This window comes from Citrus clementina, unplaced genomic scaffold (assembly GCF_000493195.1).
Source record: "Citrus clementina cultivar Clemenules unplaced genomic scaffold, Citrus_clementina_v1.0 scaffold_5, whole genome shotgun sequence".
NCBI classification, from domain to species: Eukaryota; Viridiplantae; Streptophyta; class Magnoliopsida; order Sapindales; family Rutaceae; genus Citrus; species Citrus x clementina.
The window spans coordinates 42,239,005-42,254,457 of record NW_006262201.1 but is presented as its reverse complement, the minus strand read 5'-3'; the positions used below and the strand labels follow the sequence as shown (position 1 = coordinate 42,254,457).

The 15,453-nt window shown below is 36.6% G+C and overlaps 4 protein-coding genes across 4 annotated transcripts; all 4 read left to right on the top strand.

Moving 5' to 3' along the window:
- Window positions 1-39: 39 nt before the first annotated feature.
- On the top strand, window positions 40-1,769 carry LOC18040197. The gene is made up of 4 exons (XM_006435183.2): window positions 40-345; window positions 682-784; window positions 1,003-1,164; window positions 1,311-1,769. Exons 1-4 carry the CDS (start codon window positions 62-64, stop codon window positions 1,476-1,478), a joined length of 717 nt encoding a protein of 238 aa, XP_006435246.1. The 5' UTR covers window positions 40-61; the 3' UTR covers window positions 1,479-1,769.
- A 1,587-nt stretch (window positions 1,770-3,356) lies between these two features.
- On the top strand, window positions 3,357-6,553 carry LOC18040196 (ribonuclease P protein subunit p25-like protein). The gene is made up of 9 exons (XM_006435180.2): window positions 3,357-3,445; window positions 3,690-3,821; window positions 4,208-4,288; window positions 4,399-4,487; window positions 4,591-4,665; window positions 4,907-4,968; window positions 5,052-5,111; window positions 5,609-5,797; window positions 6,169-6,553. The coding sequence occupies exons 2-9, from the start codon at window positions 3,699-3,701 to the stop codon at window positions 6,243-6,245; spliced, it is 756 nt and encodes a 251-aa protein (XP_006435243.1). The 5' UTR covers window positions 3,357-3,445; window positions 3,690-3,698; the 3' UTR covers window positions 6,246-6,553.
- A 4,258-nt stretch (window positions 6,554-10,811) lies between these two features.
- Window positions 10,812-12,309, top strand: LOC18040195 (expansin-A11). Its single transcript, XM_006435179.2, has 3 exons — window positions 10,812-11,155; window positions 11,286-11,607; window positions 11,715-12,309. Exons 1-3 carry the CDS (start codon window positions 11,017-11,019, stop codon window positions 12,019-12,021), a joined length of 768 nt encoding a protein of 255 aa, XP_006435242.1. The 5' UTR covers window positions 10,812-11,016; the 3' UTR covers window positions 12,022-12,309.
- A 1,497-nt stretch (window positions 12,310-13,806) lies between these two features.
- Window positions 13,807-15,325, top strand: LOC18041789 (peroxidase 64). The gene is made up of 4 exons (XM_006435178.2): window positions 13,807-14,045; window positions 14,179-14,367; window positions 14,522-14,684; window positions 14,775-15,325. The coding sequence occupies exons 1-4, from the start codon at window positions 13,842-13,844 to the stop codon at window positions 15,170-15,172; spliced, it is 954 nt and encodes a 317-aa protein (XP_006435241.1). The 5' UTR covers window positions 13,807-13,841; the 3' UTR covers window positions 15,173-15,325.
- Window positions 15,326-15,453: the final 128 nt, after the last annotated feature.

Genomic DNA, 15,453 nt, shown 5'->3' with positions numbered 1-15,453 from the left:
TTTTTTTTCTTATAAAACTTAAAACCTTAGAGGCTAATCGAAGAGCGCAACAAGAGGGAAGATGCAGAGTCCAAGTCCAAATAAAAATCACGCAACTCTGATACTACAATCAGCTCTGCTCTGCTTTTTCGTTTTCAATTCGTGCTCAAAATCCCAGTCGACGCCGCCGGCGAAGTACGATGGGTTCTTCTACGCGAATCACCCCGTTGACTCGGACGCCATCATCATCGAAGCGTTCTTTGACCCGGTCTGTCCCGACAGCAGGGATGCGTGGCCTCCTCTCAAGCAAGCCCTTCAACACTACGGCCCTCACGTTTCCCTCGTCGTTCATCTCTTGCCGTTACCGTCAGTCATTCATTCTCTGTCTGCTTATTTGCTACAATTTTTTTTTTTTAATTTTTATGATGGACGGTGATTTTGGGAGAGCAATTTTAATTATTTATGTTATTTGATTTTATTGCTTGTTCAATCTTTAATGCTTAGTCTATACCGATTGTTTATGGTGGCACATAAAATTATATATGCTTTGTCTCATATCGGTCCACGTTTAATGGTGCATTGTTTGAGAATTCGCACGTAATATATATATTTTTTTGGTATCAAAAAAGCTAGCTTTGCAAATGCATGGACCGTTTAGAATGAAAACTAATATATATATATTTTTCTTTTGGACAATCGTAGTTACCATGACAATGCATATGCCACTTCTCGGGCTTTGCACATTGTAAACAGAACAAATTCTTCAGCTACGTTCTGCTTGTTGGAGTGGTTCTACAAACAGCAGGTTAGGAACCTCAGCATTAACATAAATTCTGACAATTTGTGAATGATGTTGGTTTGAACCATTTGATGTCTTGTTTATTTATAGTTGCTGCAAATTGTCTCAGTATATACATCTCCTATAAGCTTGCTAGCTATTTTCGAGACAAATTTGTTTGCTTCTTTCTTGTAGTTCTGTATATAAAACGCAGACTTAATTGTTTATTGGAAATTGTTCAACAGGAGAAGTTTTACAATGCTCCAACACAAAACATGACTAGGACTGCTGTTGTGAAAGAAATTGTGAAGTTTGCTGCTGAAGGCATCGGGAACTCCTACAGCTCAGCACTTGAATCTGGCTTCAGTGACCGCAGCACAGATCTTTTGACTCGAGTTTCCTTCAAGGTAACTCAAAAGTTCTTCTCTTTTAACACGAGTTTCTTCTGATTTATCAACTTTCATGATGAAATGTAACCTTGTTTTATCACCAACTACACTGCTTTTTTTTTTTTTTTATTAGTAATGCATACCCAATGCCTTTCATCATGCAGTTTAGTGCGACAAGAGGGGTCTATGCCACGCCTACTTTCTTCGTGAACGGATTCTCACTGGCTGGTGCTGGCTCGCCACTAGATTACAATGGATGGAGAAAAGTCATTGATCCATTGCTTAGCGAAAAAGGCAAGAAGAGGGAGGTTCCTCTGCATTTATTCTTGTGATGGCTTTAGCTGCCTGGTATCTGAAAAGGCTTGTTTATGCTTTGATATATTACATGTTTATAAGTGGTGGAATGGGTGAATACAGAGGGAATTTATGACCAGCCGTACGCCAGTGTTTATGTTGGTGAACTTACTGCTCTGCTGGTATTTTATAGCTGGTGCCTGTGCCTTTCCTGGTCTCCGAATAAATAGTTCTTACTATGTATTCCATCTTCATGAATATGGATCAGTGCAAGATCAAGGAAAATAATCCCTTCAATATATTTTTAATGCATTGTTCTTCGACTATGACTCTGGGAATTTTTTATCTGGTTTCTGTAGATAACAAATGCCTGTGAAAATGTGGGTTAATGATCGGTTCAAGTAAAAAGTTTATGGCAATCTGGATGTAAAATTTTATTTGTAGACCGAGTCGGTGAGGTGGAAGGAGTGCGAATATAATACCATACGACTTGAGTTCAAGAGAACCCCAAGAGTTAAAAGACAGTTACGTTTGTCGAAAAAAATTAAAAATAAACAAAGCCATTGGCGAAGAATAATAATTTTGAAATTGAAAAGCCAAGTGCGACATTCTATTGTAGAAAAATTAAAATCTTAATCGATGTGATTAATTCTTGAAAAAAAAAATTAGGTCAAGAGAGTGTACCGCATTACTGGTACGTCCGTTCAATAAAACTTTAGAACAACGGATTGTTTAAATGACTATGTAAAAAATACATAATATTTTGTAATTCAATGCCAACATACACGCCTAACACAACCTTATAATGGTGCTATGTCATTAATATACACTTTTTGCGTCCAAAGCGCCACTTGAATTTCGTTTATTATTATTTTCGTTTTGAGGTTAGCATGGCGTTTTTGTTGCTGTTAGCTTAACATTGGGGCGCTGTTAGCGATTACAATTTGGGTCAGGATTTGTTTATTTGATTTGATGTAAATTAAATGGGTTTGAGTTTGAAAAAATTGATTCAGTGAATTTGTTTCGATTTGCTTATTAAATGAATTAAATTTGGGTTTGAGAATATTGATTCGTTTGGGATTCGTTTAATAAATGTGTCACATGCTAATTGAATATGATCTATTCGTTTAGAGTTCATTTATTATTCGTTTAATTAAATTATTTATTTATGTATAAAAAAATTTAAAAATTGAAGGTTAATATAATAATTATAAATGATAATAAGTTTGTATTTTGTAAGATGTTAAATTTATGGTCTCTTTATATTTTACTTTGCTTAATATTTGTTTATTAATTATATTTTTGTAAACAAATTCTTATTAAATTTGATTGTTATGATTTGTTATAGGATAAACAAAGAGTAAATAAATTCAGATTTAATTCGTTTATTAATTCAACTAAACGAATTGAATCGTATATTCGTTTAATAAACAAATTAAATCCGAATCCTGAAATTTTAATTTATTTAGTAAACAAATTGAATTTAAATCAACAAAATTTTTACTCAACTGTTTAATGATTCAATTTGAATGCAAATCGATTATTCGTTTTGCCACCCTCAACATGTTGTGACGTATAAGGTAGTGTCGTTGACTTATGAGATAAGTTGTTAACTATCAAACGGTGGTTTCATTTTTTTTTTCCCTAATTTTATTCTCGTAGCCATGAAAGACACGAAGACAAATAATGATTAAATGTTATGTTATGCCTTGTGAAGTTTAAGTTAAGGCCACACAGTAATTTTTTTTTTTTTTTTTTTTGGTTGAAAAAATAAAATAAAATTCTTCTGAAAGGAACAAAAATTACTGAAGAAGTGACACATAGGAAGAACCGGTCAGAGTTTTGTGTGAAACCCGGTTGGACCGGATAAAGGAGTCGGTTAGGGTAGTTTCATAACAGCTGTGGCCTGTGTGCTGGTATATAAAGCAAAAGAAGTATCAGTAACCGGCTTGGGGCATAAAAGAAGAAACGTAGCCGTAGAAGAGGGCGCTTTATCTTCAAAGAGGTAACTAAAAGATCTAACAAAACCCTAAGTTCTATTTAACCTTCTGATTGGTTACCGTCGATTTAACCTTTGATTGGTTGCCGCTCTCTCTCCCTTTATTTTTTTTTAATTTATTCTTTTAAATTTGCGCTAAAGTTTTACTTGTTTCGTAGCTTTTCCACGATTTCTCTGTCGGTTTGCCTTAAATTTGCGCGTTGTATGACCTTTCTCTTTCATTTTTCCTAATTTGGCAAACCGTGTACAGTGAAGAAAGATGGATCGGTACCAAAGAGTGGAGAAGCCAAAAGCAGAGACACCGATTGACGAGAATGAAATTCGGATTACGAGTCAAGGGAGGATGCGCAGCTACATCACTTATGCTATGACTCTGCTTCAGGTTTTTATTTTTTCTTATTTTGTTAATAATTTTGTGTAAATTAGAAGTTCCTAGAAATTAGAGGAAATTTTGTGGTAGTTGAATTGAAGTTCTAGGTGTTCTAGGTCGAGTTTGGGTCTTAGGACTGCGTTGGGTTAATAAAATAGTGAAGTTTGCTGCGGTAGATATTGGCAAGTACATGTGGGGAATGCCATTATGGAAGCCTCGAAGTGATTAATTTTGTCGATTAGTTTGTGAATGGCCGTGAAATTGAAATGATGATTCAGTTTTTATGCACTCTGGCCATTTCAGTTCAGTTCTCTACACTGCATTCTTTTTATAGCTTCTCATTAGCAGTATCTTTTGTTGCCCCATTTGTTTGCATTTTAATATGCACTTATTTGCAGGAAAGAGGTTCCAATGAGATTGTATTCAAGGCAATGGGAAGGGCTATCAATAAGACTGTAACAATAGTGGAGCTAATAAAAGTAATTTTTATCTTTTACTTATTTGCCTATCAGTTATTGGCCTGCGAGTTTAGGAGGGTTTGTGAGGAATTATTTGGTGCTGAAAATTTAAACTTTGTACTATATTGCAGAGAAGAATTGTTGGCCTTCATCAGAATACAGTTATTGGATCCACGGACATAACTGATACGTGGGAGCCTTTGGAGGAAGGGCTTCTTCCGTATGAGCTTTCTTAACTTCATTCCAACACTAATTTACGAAATTATGTTTATTTTGTCTTTGGGTATTATATATATATATATTTCCTTATTTTGTTATTGTAGGTTGGAAACCACAAGGCATGTGTCAATGATTACAATAACTCTTTCAAAGAAGGAACTGAATAGGTCTTCTGTTGGGTAAGTTTTGCATTCGTTCCTTTTCTCTCTGTAGCTTCTGAACTAGATTCCCATGGGATATTGGTGCATGCATTAGATGCTTTTAAGCCTCTGTTATGGTAATTCTGCTAATTAGATCCCTTACTCTTTACGAACCCTGTAGTGGCACTGTTATTTCAGTGTCATGATGTTCATGCTTAAATTTCATCATGACTTTGCCCATGGAGAGTTTTTATTTCTAATGAATCACTTTTTCTTTTAGGTATCAGCCTCCACTGCCTGCTGAACAAGTTAAGCCATTGATAGAATTTGATTATGATGGAGGTATTCACATGTCTGGTGACAATTTAATACTGATCTCAAGTATATATGTGTTTGCATTTGTTAAGTTCTCCTTTGTGTTGCAGAGGGTTCACCTAATGGACCCCGTAGGGGTCGGAGTGGTAGAGGAAGGTCAAGAGGAAGAGGTATTTTGTGCCACTATGGAATTTCCTGTTACACATGTGCTAGCACACATGGACATGACACATACAAGCTTTTATTCCATATGCATTGCATAGGATTCATTTTTCTTTTGTATTCTCTTCATTTCTTGCGTTCTTTTGCTTAAAGTAGATGGTATTCTACTTGAAGACACATCATCCCTAGTTGTTAAAGTGAGACCTGAGAATGTTGTGATATACTAGGCTACTGCTTAAATGATCGGTTACAATGATAATTTCTGAGGGAACCTTTGAATTTTGTTAGTGAGCAAGATGGTAGATGCTTTAGATGTTCAATCAGGCGAGGTTTCATAACCGTTGGCCTGCCGCTGTTGGCCCTCTCTGGCCAAAAATCATTTCTTTCAAAAAGCCTTTCATTTTTTGTGTTTTGATTAGTAGTTTTCTCCGTTATTCTATATTCACATTGGCCCCGTATTTGAGTTGTCAGCTCTACAACTGATGATGGCTGCATCGTTTTGCAGGTAATGGTTTTGTGTCTGCTGAATATGAGGATGGAGGTTGGGACCGCAATAATCGGGGCTATTCTAGAGGTAGGGGTCGAGGGAGAGGACGTAGTTTCCGTGGCCGTGGGAGAGGAGGATATAATGGACCTCATTTTGATGCAAGGCAAGATGGAGGCTACAATTATGAAGCACCTCCTCAAGGCAGTGGTAGGGCATTTTCCCCTTGCTGTTTATATTATTCTTTTGAAGCCAAAAGTTCCATGAATGTCTGGACTTATGTACCCTTGGAGCATTTATGATTTCTAGGAACATTTAGGATTTCTAGTATTTGCAGTGTCACAAAATTAGTAAGAAAAACTAGAAGGGATGATAATTGCTTCCACTTAATGTGACAATGGATAGTTTGGCCTTGGTTCTCAACTTAGTTACTGTCTTTGGCCCTTTTTGGCTTATAAGTTTAGGAATTATAAGCTATTCGTACCTTTTATTCCTGGAACTTTCTGATCCAACCAATAGCAGCCTTGGTTTTTTTTTTTTTTTTTTTTGGTGGTTTTTATTACAAATCTGTTCTCATGTAGGTCGTAGCCGTGGAAGGGGAAACCGTGGTAGGGGCCGTGGCAATAGAGCAAATGGGCCGATCCAGGCAGCTGCATGAGACTGGGTGGATCTCCCTGGAATGTGATGCACAAATGAGAGTGTTGCCTTATCCATTTTATGTCTAATTTTCTTTTCCAATTTCTTTTAATTATTTTGGTCCCCAACTGTCAGTGTTTAACTTTAGGATATTAAAATAGTATTCAAAGTAGTAACAAATCACCTCTCCAGGGTAGCCTCTTTTTTGTTTCATTTTTTCCTTTTATTGGGTTATAGATTTAGGATTGAGGGACTTGTTATGTTTTTGTACAACTCTAACTCTGTGTTTTGACCGAGTCAGTGCATTCTTTGATTTTTGTGTTTGGTACACACGTCTTGTTTTCAAAGTTACCTTTCTGAGGTGAATGCTACTCACGAGCCTTGGCGGTTTAGGGTTACCGTTAATGAAGAGACGCTTGGACGATCGTTTTCCTTTGACAGCGGCAAGATTCTGAAAACAGAGCAAAGTCAGGGAATATTCGTGCTTCTGCAAAGATAAGACATAGCTCTTGTAAATTAAAATCTACAAACATTTTCCTCTTGGCCAGAATGGTGTCTTTACTATATGGACACGAGAACCTAACATAGCAGTTGCCCCTCAAATCGCGAGTATTGTTAGTTGCATGTATCTTAACTAAAAGGATGCCATTGAAGAAGAAATGCATAAGAAAGTTAAATAATAATGGATATTATGCATGAGTGGTATTAGGGAATAGGGATGACAACTGGATCGCTCCATAATGGATATCCACAATATTCATCCAATTAGATCGGATAATATCCATTCAAAATTTTTTGAATCTTGAAATTGATATTTTAAAATTACATCCAGATGGATATGGATAATTATTTTTACCCAATGGATATCCGTTTAACCCAACACAAGTTTAAAAAGTTTTAATTTTATAAAATAAAAAATATAATAAACAGACAATTGTAAAAATATTATATTAAATAGTGAAAAATTTAAATTCCTCTTATATTAAAAACTAAAGTTTTTAAAATTACCTTTTAATTTTTTAACTTATTTAATACTATTAATAATTATTATTTTATTTTATTAATTTAATATTATAAATGGACATCCACCAGAAAGTCGCCGGACCACCGTCGGATCTCGCCAGAAGGTCGCCGGACCACCACCGGATCTCGTCGGAAGGGAGCCGGAACACCACCGGACCTCGCCGGAAGGTCGCCGGAGTACCGTCGGCTTCGCCGGAAGGTCGTCGGTCCTCCGCCGAAATTTGCTGGAAAGTTGCCGGACCGCCGCCACCAACCATCGAACCGCCATTTTATATATATATTATTACTAATATAAATAGTTTAATAGCCAAATTTGATATTGAAATTTTAACTATTTTATATTATTATTTTTATATAATAAAAATAAAATATCCATGGATATCCATAGCTATATGGATAAAATTCATATCCATGTCCAATATTAAATATTGGATATGGGTATAGATATATCCATTATGGATAATTATGAATTTGTGTTTGAATGGATATTATCCATCCATAATTAAATATTTATCATCCCTAAGTGTTATACAGTATAACCCTTGAAGGGGTGGACCGTCCGCCAAACTTGGTAGGGGCGGCATTACATGCATAGAAAATTTTTATTACATAGCACGAATAATAATGATACTAGTTCTGCATTGACATCTATTTATTAATATTGTTCATCGGTGTGGTGTGACGGACTACTAAATAATGAAATTGATCATGGGTCTTGCGTAAGAGTCATAAAACTCTGCCTTCTTGTCTGTCCTTCCTCAATTTTCAGCTTGAACTAAAAGAATCTTGATCGATGGAATTCAGAGATATTGCAAAGATGACTCAATAGATGGCGATGAAAGATCATCGAACTCCTTCACAATCAACTGTCGCCTCAAAATTGCAACATAAGTACCGCCAATTAAATTTACAATTTCTACGGTTTGTTAAAAGTATTTTGCTTAAGAGTTTTGAAGGAGCTATCATCGATCAACTCCAAAGGGATTTCACATGCCATTCGCCTAGCCATGGGGCTGAGGCGGAAGCTCACTACCCCGAGCTCTCTGCCTTTCTCGATTTTGCCCTTGTTCCTGGCTCTGATGTGCATTTCCGATTCTCTCCGTGTGTCCCTAAGCTGAGTCTACCCTTTACCGTTTCAGTTTTACTATAACTACGGATTGGTGACTTGCAACTGTTTAGGGCAGTTGCCGAAAGTTTTCCGTCACCTTCAATAATCACAGGACGCACAACCTTATTGTTCGCCTGAGACATAATGTAATGTAATTAGGATTATTGGGTTAAGCAACAGAAGCATCTCTTATTGCCGCATCTGGCTTGCTGATGTTGCTAAAAAACTGAGGTTAGACTCTGCAAACCCAGTTGCAGATGCTGAAAGCATTGTGGCCATGGCTATTCATTGGATCATGCAAACTGCGTGGACGGTGTCCAAGGAGACTGGAGACATTTACTCTACAAATGAACCTCAAATTGCCTTTGACTTTAGAATCACCTTCTGTCTTAACATGCAAAATGAAGCGGGTCAGGCATTAGCGGTTTCCGCCTTATACGCACAAGGAGAAGGAGAGTGCCGAGAAGAGGAGAGAGAGGCAGCAACAGGAGCAAGGAACTTGCAAAGCATATTGCAGAGGAGGACGATGACGATTTTTAGGAATGGTGCTCTTTTGTTTTATTGCATACCTTGCATTCACATCTTCGTTACTGCTTCTTCTTCCGAAAGCACACAATTATTTTTCATTTCTCTATATGTTTTTATTTCTGATGAATGTACGTCTTAGATTGATGTTTTTCTCCGTGCCTTTTGCATTACAGAGGAGTTTATTTTTATTAGGCTAACCACGACAAAAATCAGCATTTGTACTAGCAATGGTTTTCTGAGGGAAAATCTTGTGATAGAATTTATATTGGAGCTCTTAGAAAGAAGTTACTCAGCTACAAGCACTAGATTTCTTGACTTTTGTACCATGAGGAAGAACATGGACAGTAGCACAAATAGACTCTAAACTCTAATTTACTTCATCATCTTTATATTGGAGCTCTTAGAAAGAAGTTACTCAGCTACAAGCACTAGATTTCTTGACTTTTGTACCATGAGGAAGAACATGGACAGTAGCACAAATAGACTCTAAACTCTAATTTACTTCATCATCTTTATTAGTTAATGACTTGTAATGGATAAATACGAACTACTTTACACCCCCTGTTCTTTTGGCTTTGGCTGTATCATAGAATAAAATGATTCCAATTATTTATTCTCTTTTACAAACTCCTAACAATTTTATCTTGTTACAGAAACTAAAATATATTGTGATCGCCGTCTGTATAATATGGTATGGTTTTTAACTTTTTCTTTGGATGCATGCAGCATCTATGATGAATGCGCGAGCTGTCATTGTGAATTCATTTTTTTTTTCTTTCTCTTTTCTGATCCTCAGCAGACATTGGATGCTCGTGGCCAGTTGTGTATGTATCCAGTGCATGGAATTTGGCCTCTTAAATTATTTGAAAGTCCACGAACATGAAAGTGTATGTATGTCGCCACGCTACTCTTTCTCGTGCTGCTTGTCCGTGTTGTCGTCGCATTCACATGGAAAGTTTAATGTAAATGGTAGATCCAAATGCAGGATTTGTTTTCAATCGAAAGCATTTACTTCATATTACACAGATTACCGAAACTGCCAAACCCCATATAATTTGATGAACAGAACCGTAAATTATTAGTTCACAAGAATAATTAACCCTATCTATTGTTTGCCCTGTTTGAGCTTTTTTAGCTATATATGTTGAAACTATCAATTGTTTTCCTTCTCCTTTGCTTATATTATGAGAGCAGTTAGTAGGAGAAAGAAATGAAATAGTCAAAATATTGGCCTCTTTTAGTCTTCTTGTTGAGTCCTGAAACCAATCTACCTGAACTGTACTCTAATTAAATCAAACAACCTAAAGCTTGCTATGTTAACTTTTATGTTTCAATTTTCTCTTAAAACTGAGACAGCAGTTAAATTTATTACTATTATTTTTTTAAATGAGACAGATGTTTGGCATTTTGTATGATGTGTTGATGGCGGATCAAGTGAATGTATATATTAAATGAATATCATTATCGGTCGACCCATACATAATTTGTCTTGTGGTCCACAAATGGAATAAAAATGTTTCAAGTTAACGGCAATGATTTGATAGACAAATATCACATGGTTTCTTAAGGATCAGCAGATCATGGCATGGCGTTAATTAAATGTAGTGAAAAAAATGTGACTCTTGTCATGTGCGTATGCGTGAGACGAAAAGGGAATAACTGCCATAGTTATATCATGTGGATCAAACCAAAACCATGTGCACTTGTATCATATGATCCAAACAAATTCATATTAAAGATTGTCCGTTTGTCTTCAAATCGCAGCCACCAAATTCATTAAACAAATAATAACAATTGAGCTTTCTGGTCCGGTTTTTGATCTTATATGAGGGAATTGCATGTGGGTTAAGGAAGGCAAAGAGTAAGAGAGAACGTGGGAATACTTGATCGAGGATCAGAACTCTTCAGCAGATAATTCATTTTAAAAAACATAAAATAATATTTATTGCTTTAATATTTCCCAACTTACAGTGATCACATGTTAAAGAGCTTTGTTGCATTAAAGAGTCGGTTCCTTATTTAAACATCCAAGCTCATCCTGAACTTGCCAATCTAAATATATGTAAATACGCCCCTCTTTCCGAGAATCAATAGTTTTCACCAAACGTTTTATTGGCCATTGTTTGAGAAAGAAATGGCGAAAACCTTGCTTACATCTGCAATCTTGATTCAACTCTGCTGTTTAAGTGTCAGTATCAAAGCTTTTTCGCCTTCAGGCTGGACCCAAGCTCATGCCACATTCTACGGAGGCAGCGATGCCTCAGGGACAATGGGTACGTAAATTTTTCCTTTCACATCCCTAGAGTTTGTTTGTAACCGTTGTGCTTCAACTTGAACTTAATTTTGAGACTACAATAGCTAATAGAGCATATATATGTAAAAATCATCTGCATTTGGCTATAGGGGGAGCCTGCGGGTATGGCAACTTGTATTCAACTGGGTATGGAATAAGCACAGCAGCATTGAGCACCGCATTGTTCAACGATGGAGCTTCATGTGGGCAATGCTACCGGATCATGTGTGACTATAAATCTGATACTAGATGGTGCATAAAAGGTACATCTGTAACCATTACCGCTACAAACTTTTGCCCTCCTAACTTCGCTCTTCCAAGCGACAATGGTGGCTGGTGCAATCCTCCTCGCCAGCATTTTGACATGGCTTATCCCGCTTGGCAAAAGATTGGCATTTACAGAGGCGGGATCGTGCCCGTTCTGTACCAAAGGTATCATCTTGATTCGCGGGAGTGATAGATTCTTTCAGTTGAAATAACATAGCTAGTACCACCGGCATTATGTTTATGATGTTAATTTTGGTGTTTTTACGGAGCAGGGTACCGTGCAAGAAGCCTGGTGGAGTGAGATTCACTATTAATGGGAGGGATTATTTTGAGCTCGTATTGATTTCAAACGTGGCTGGGGCTGGATCGATTAAATCTGCATACATCAAAGGTTCAAGTACAAATTGGATGGCAATGTCAAGAAACTGGGGAGCTAATTGGCAATCAAATGCTTATCTCAATGGCCAATCGCTATCATTCAAAGTCACTACTACAGATGGTGAAACAAGAATATTTCCAAATGTTGTGCCATCTAACTGGCATTTTGGCCAATCTTTCGCTAGCAGCATCCAGTTCTAGTCAAGTTGAAAACGGCTTCAGGGTACAGGATTTGTGGTTTCAATTGGCAGAGGCGTCCTTGTTATTTCATTGAAGCAGCCCGCCAGATTTTAATGACTTTTCTGACTATAAGAACGGTTAATGTCAAATCTCAGGTGAACGAAATTGGAAGCAATCCATGAACTCGAAGCCACTGATGATTTGTTGATGCTGAAATTATTCAAAGATCATGTTAAATAGTCATGCACAACAATAAGAAGCTCAGCCACTTAAGCTGCAGCTTCGACATATATAAATTTTTGCTTTTAAAAATTGTATGCCTGTAAATTTTTTTTCACAAGTAATTGTTGTATCAGTAATCTTTTTACCTTTATCTTCCAAGTTCACATATCATCCAGCGTTGTGTGTTATTTATAGTTCATTTTTTAGTACATGTCAACTGGGCATGCTGAGAACCTTTATTTATATAAAAAAAAGGTAACTCTATATTTTTATTATCCACTGTGGACTAAATCAACTGGGGAACTGGAAGAGATGGACAAAAAAATTTGGCATCAATTTCACAAGTAGGAAACTGCATGACTTTCACAAATACCATACATCATGTCATTGTAATTGTGTTTCCAAATTTATCCTAATCTTCGTAATTGTGATGAGTTCCACCACGAAACAACTTAATATTTAACACTCAGACAAATGTATTTTAGAAAATTCTGACATGGTATCAGAACCGAAGTAGTTATATGCATTTGATTTCTATGGGGGCAAAATAAAATTATGCGACCACTGACCTGCAAGTTACCCGTTCATTTCTTTTTAAATTTCTTAACTAGCTGCTCCTATAATGAGATAATTTTAATAATAAAGGCATAAACACTCCAAAAAATTGAGTCAGTAGGAAGTAGTTGGCCAGCCTTTTAGCTCATATCTCAAGCTCAACACAGCCCCTGAAACTTTACTTGCATTAGTCACCGAGGTATCAAAGATAAAAAATTAATAGAGTGACCAAAATCTGCACATACATTAACTATTAATTTCTTATTAGATCATATCTAAATCGAAGAGATCCATGTAATGTCAACCTCGAAGATAAGAGCAGATATTTTCTGGATCATTCGATTGTTAATAAACTGAACTTGTTCATTAATCCAAGGCTCTAGCCCAAGGTTTGATTACCCAATAGTGTCTTTATTTGCTCAACTCCATCCACCCAACTAATTCTTCCTAAAGCTTTGTAGGGTCAATCTGATTGTAAAGAAACACTTTGCTTCATCTGTAATCAGGCTAAAAAAAAAATGAAGAAATAGTACTGGTGCAGGTAATGCAGCTACCTTCAATGAAAATTCTGTAATGGAGATGTTACGATTCATTCCATTGAAAGCTCAATAAGCTTAACTGTGACATTGACATGTCTTGTGTTCTCAAATTATCAGTTTGCTTAGAAACTACTTTAACTATTAGCAAGGTTGTTTTATCAACAAAAACGCGACATGAATTGAACCGTCAATTATTTTAGAAATATTATCAAAGACTTTCCTCCAGGTCTGAAGGGTCTAATAATATGTAAAATTATTTTGTCTCCCGTGTCACTTTAAAAAAGAAGAATAACAAATTAATGTGACACATGAATTGTCTTCTTACGAGCATGCTTCAATGCCACTCCACTACAAATGTTTTTGATCACCAAATTTTCTAACAACCACTATACCCAATAACAACTCCAAGTTCCCTGTCTCTTACTCTTTGCTATAAATACAATTCCGTAACACTTGTGTTTTCACAGATAATTAAGCAGTAAAATATATATTGAAACAAATTTCAAAAACTAGCTAGCTTCTATTATGGCAGCCGTTGTAGCTCTCATATTTGCCCTTGCAATGTTTCCAGTTTCTTCTCCAGTGAGTGCACTTAGCTCAAATTACTACTCGAAGACGTGCCCCAAGCTTGAGACAGCGGTCACCAATGCTGTAAAGAAAGCAATGAAGAACCACAAAACAGTTCCCGCAGCTCTACTTCGCATGCACTTCCACGATTGCTTTATCAGAGTGCGTAATTAACCATCTCATTCTCAAATGAATAAAATTTTGGTATTAGCCACACCTTGTACGTGAAGAAAACAAATTTCAAATGTGATTATTAATCTTATGTGGTGGTTTTTTTTTTCTTTTATAATGTAAGGGTTGTGATGCTTCGGTTCTTCTGGAGTCAAAGGGGAAAAACACAGCTGAGAAAGATGGACCTCCTAACATCTCGTTGCATGCCTTTTATGTCATCGATAACGCAAAGAAAGCAGTTGAAGCTATGTGCCCTGGTGTGGTTTCTTGTGCTGATATCTTAGCTCTCTCTGCTCGAGATGCAGTTGCTTTGGTTAGTTTATATATACATATATGTATGAACCCATAATTATAAACACTGTTCGATACAACTAATAAATCTCCCCACCAAAAAAAAAAGTAAAAAAAAAAAGACTAAACATACATTTTTTGTTTGTTTGCTCTGCTGTTATGTGCTTACATACAAGTCTGGAGGTCCAACTTGGGATGTGCCGAAAGGGAGAAAAGACGGCAGAATTTCAAAAGCAACTGACACCAGACAGTTGCCAGCTCCCACCTTTAACATCTCTCAGCTTCAACAAAGCTTCTCCCAAAGAGGTCTTTCTATGGCTGATCTTGTCGCGCTCTCAGGTTAAAATGTTACTTTTGTAACTGTTGTGTTTCTGCTTAATTTTGACTGCAAAAATTAAAACGTGTATGCTAACCTCTAATTTTATATAGGAGGCCATTCTCTCGGGTTCTCTCACTGCTCGTCCTTCCAAAACAGAATCCATAATTTTAATGCAACTCTTGACATTGACCCATCAATAAGCCCATCATTTGCAACAAGTTTGAGGCATGTGTGTCCGGCACACAACAAGGTGAAAAATGCCGGCGCCACGTTAGATTCATCAACAACAGTGTTTGACAATGCGTATTACAAGCTGCTTCTACCGGGGAAGAGTCTTTTCTCCTCAGATCAATCTTTGCTCACCACTCCAAAAACCAAAGCCTTGGTTTCCAAGTTTGCCAGGTCCAAATCAGCATTTGAAAATGCTTTTGTGCAGTCCATGATCAGGATGAGTAGCATCACCGGTGGTGGTCAAGAGATTAGGCTTGATTGTAGAAGAGTGAATTGACTGATTTTACCCATGCAAGTTGGTTTCTTTTGATTTGCGGGTAGGCTTTAAATTTCTCAAATTTATTGTATTTTTGGGCAATCAAAGCATAAAATGTGGTGATTTGGGAGTGTGTGGAAGAGTTTTTTTCCCTTACCATTGAAGTGAATTTGTGAGGACCTTTTAGAATAATTTTTGTACTCAAGGTTGTTCAAGATTCAATCTAGAAATATTTGGATTGCTCATCATCTGAATGTGATTCTCTAATTTAATTACATTTTTTTTTTCAAATTACCCCGTTC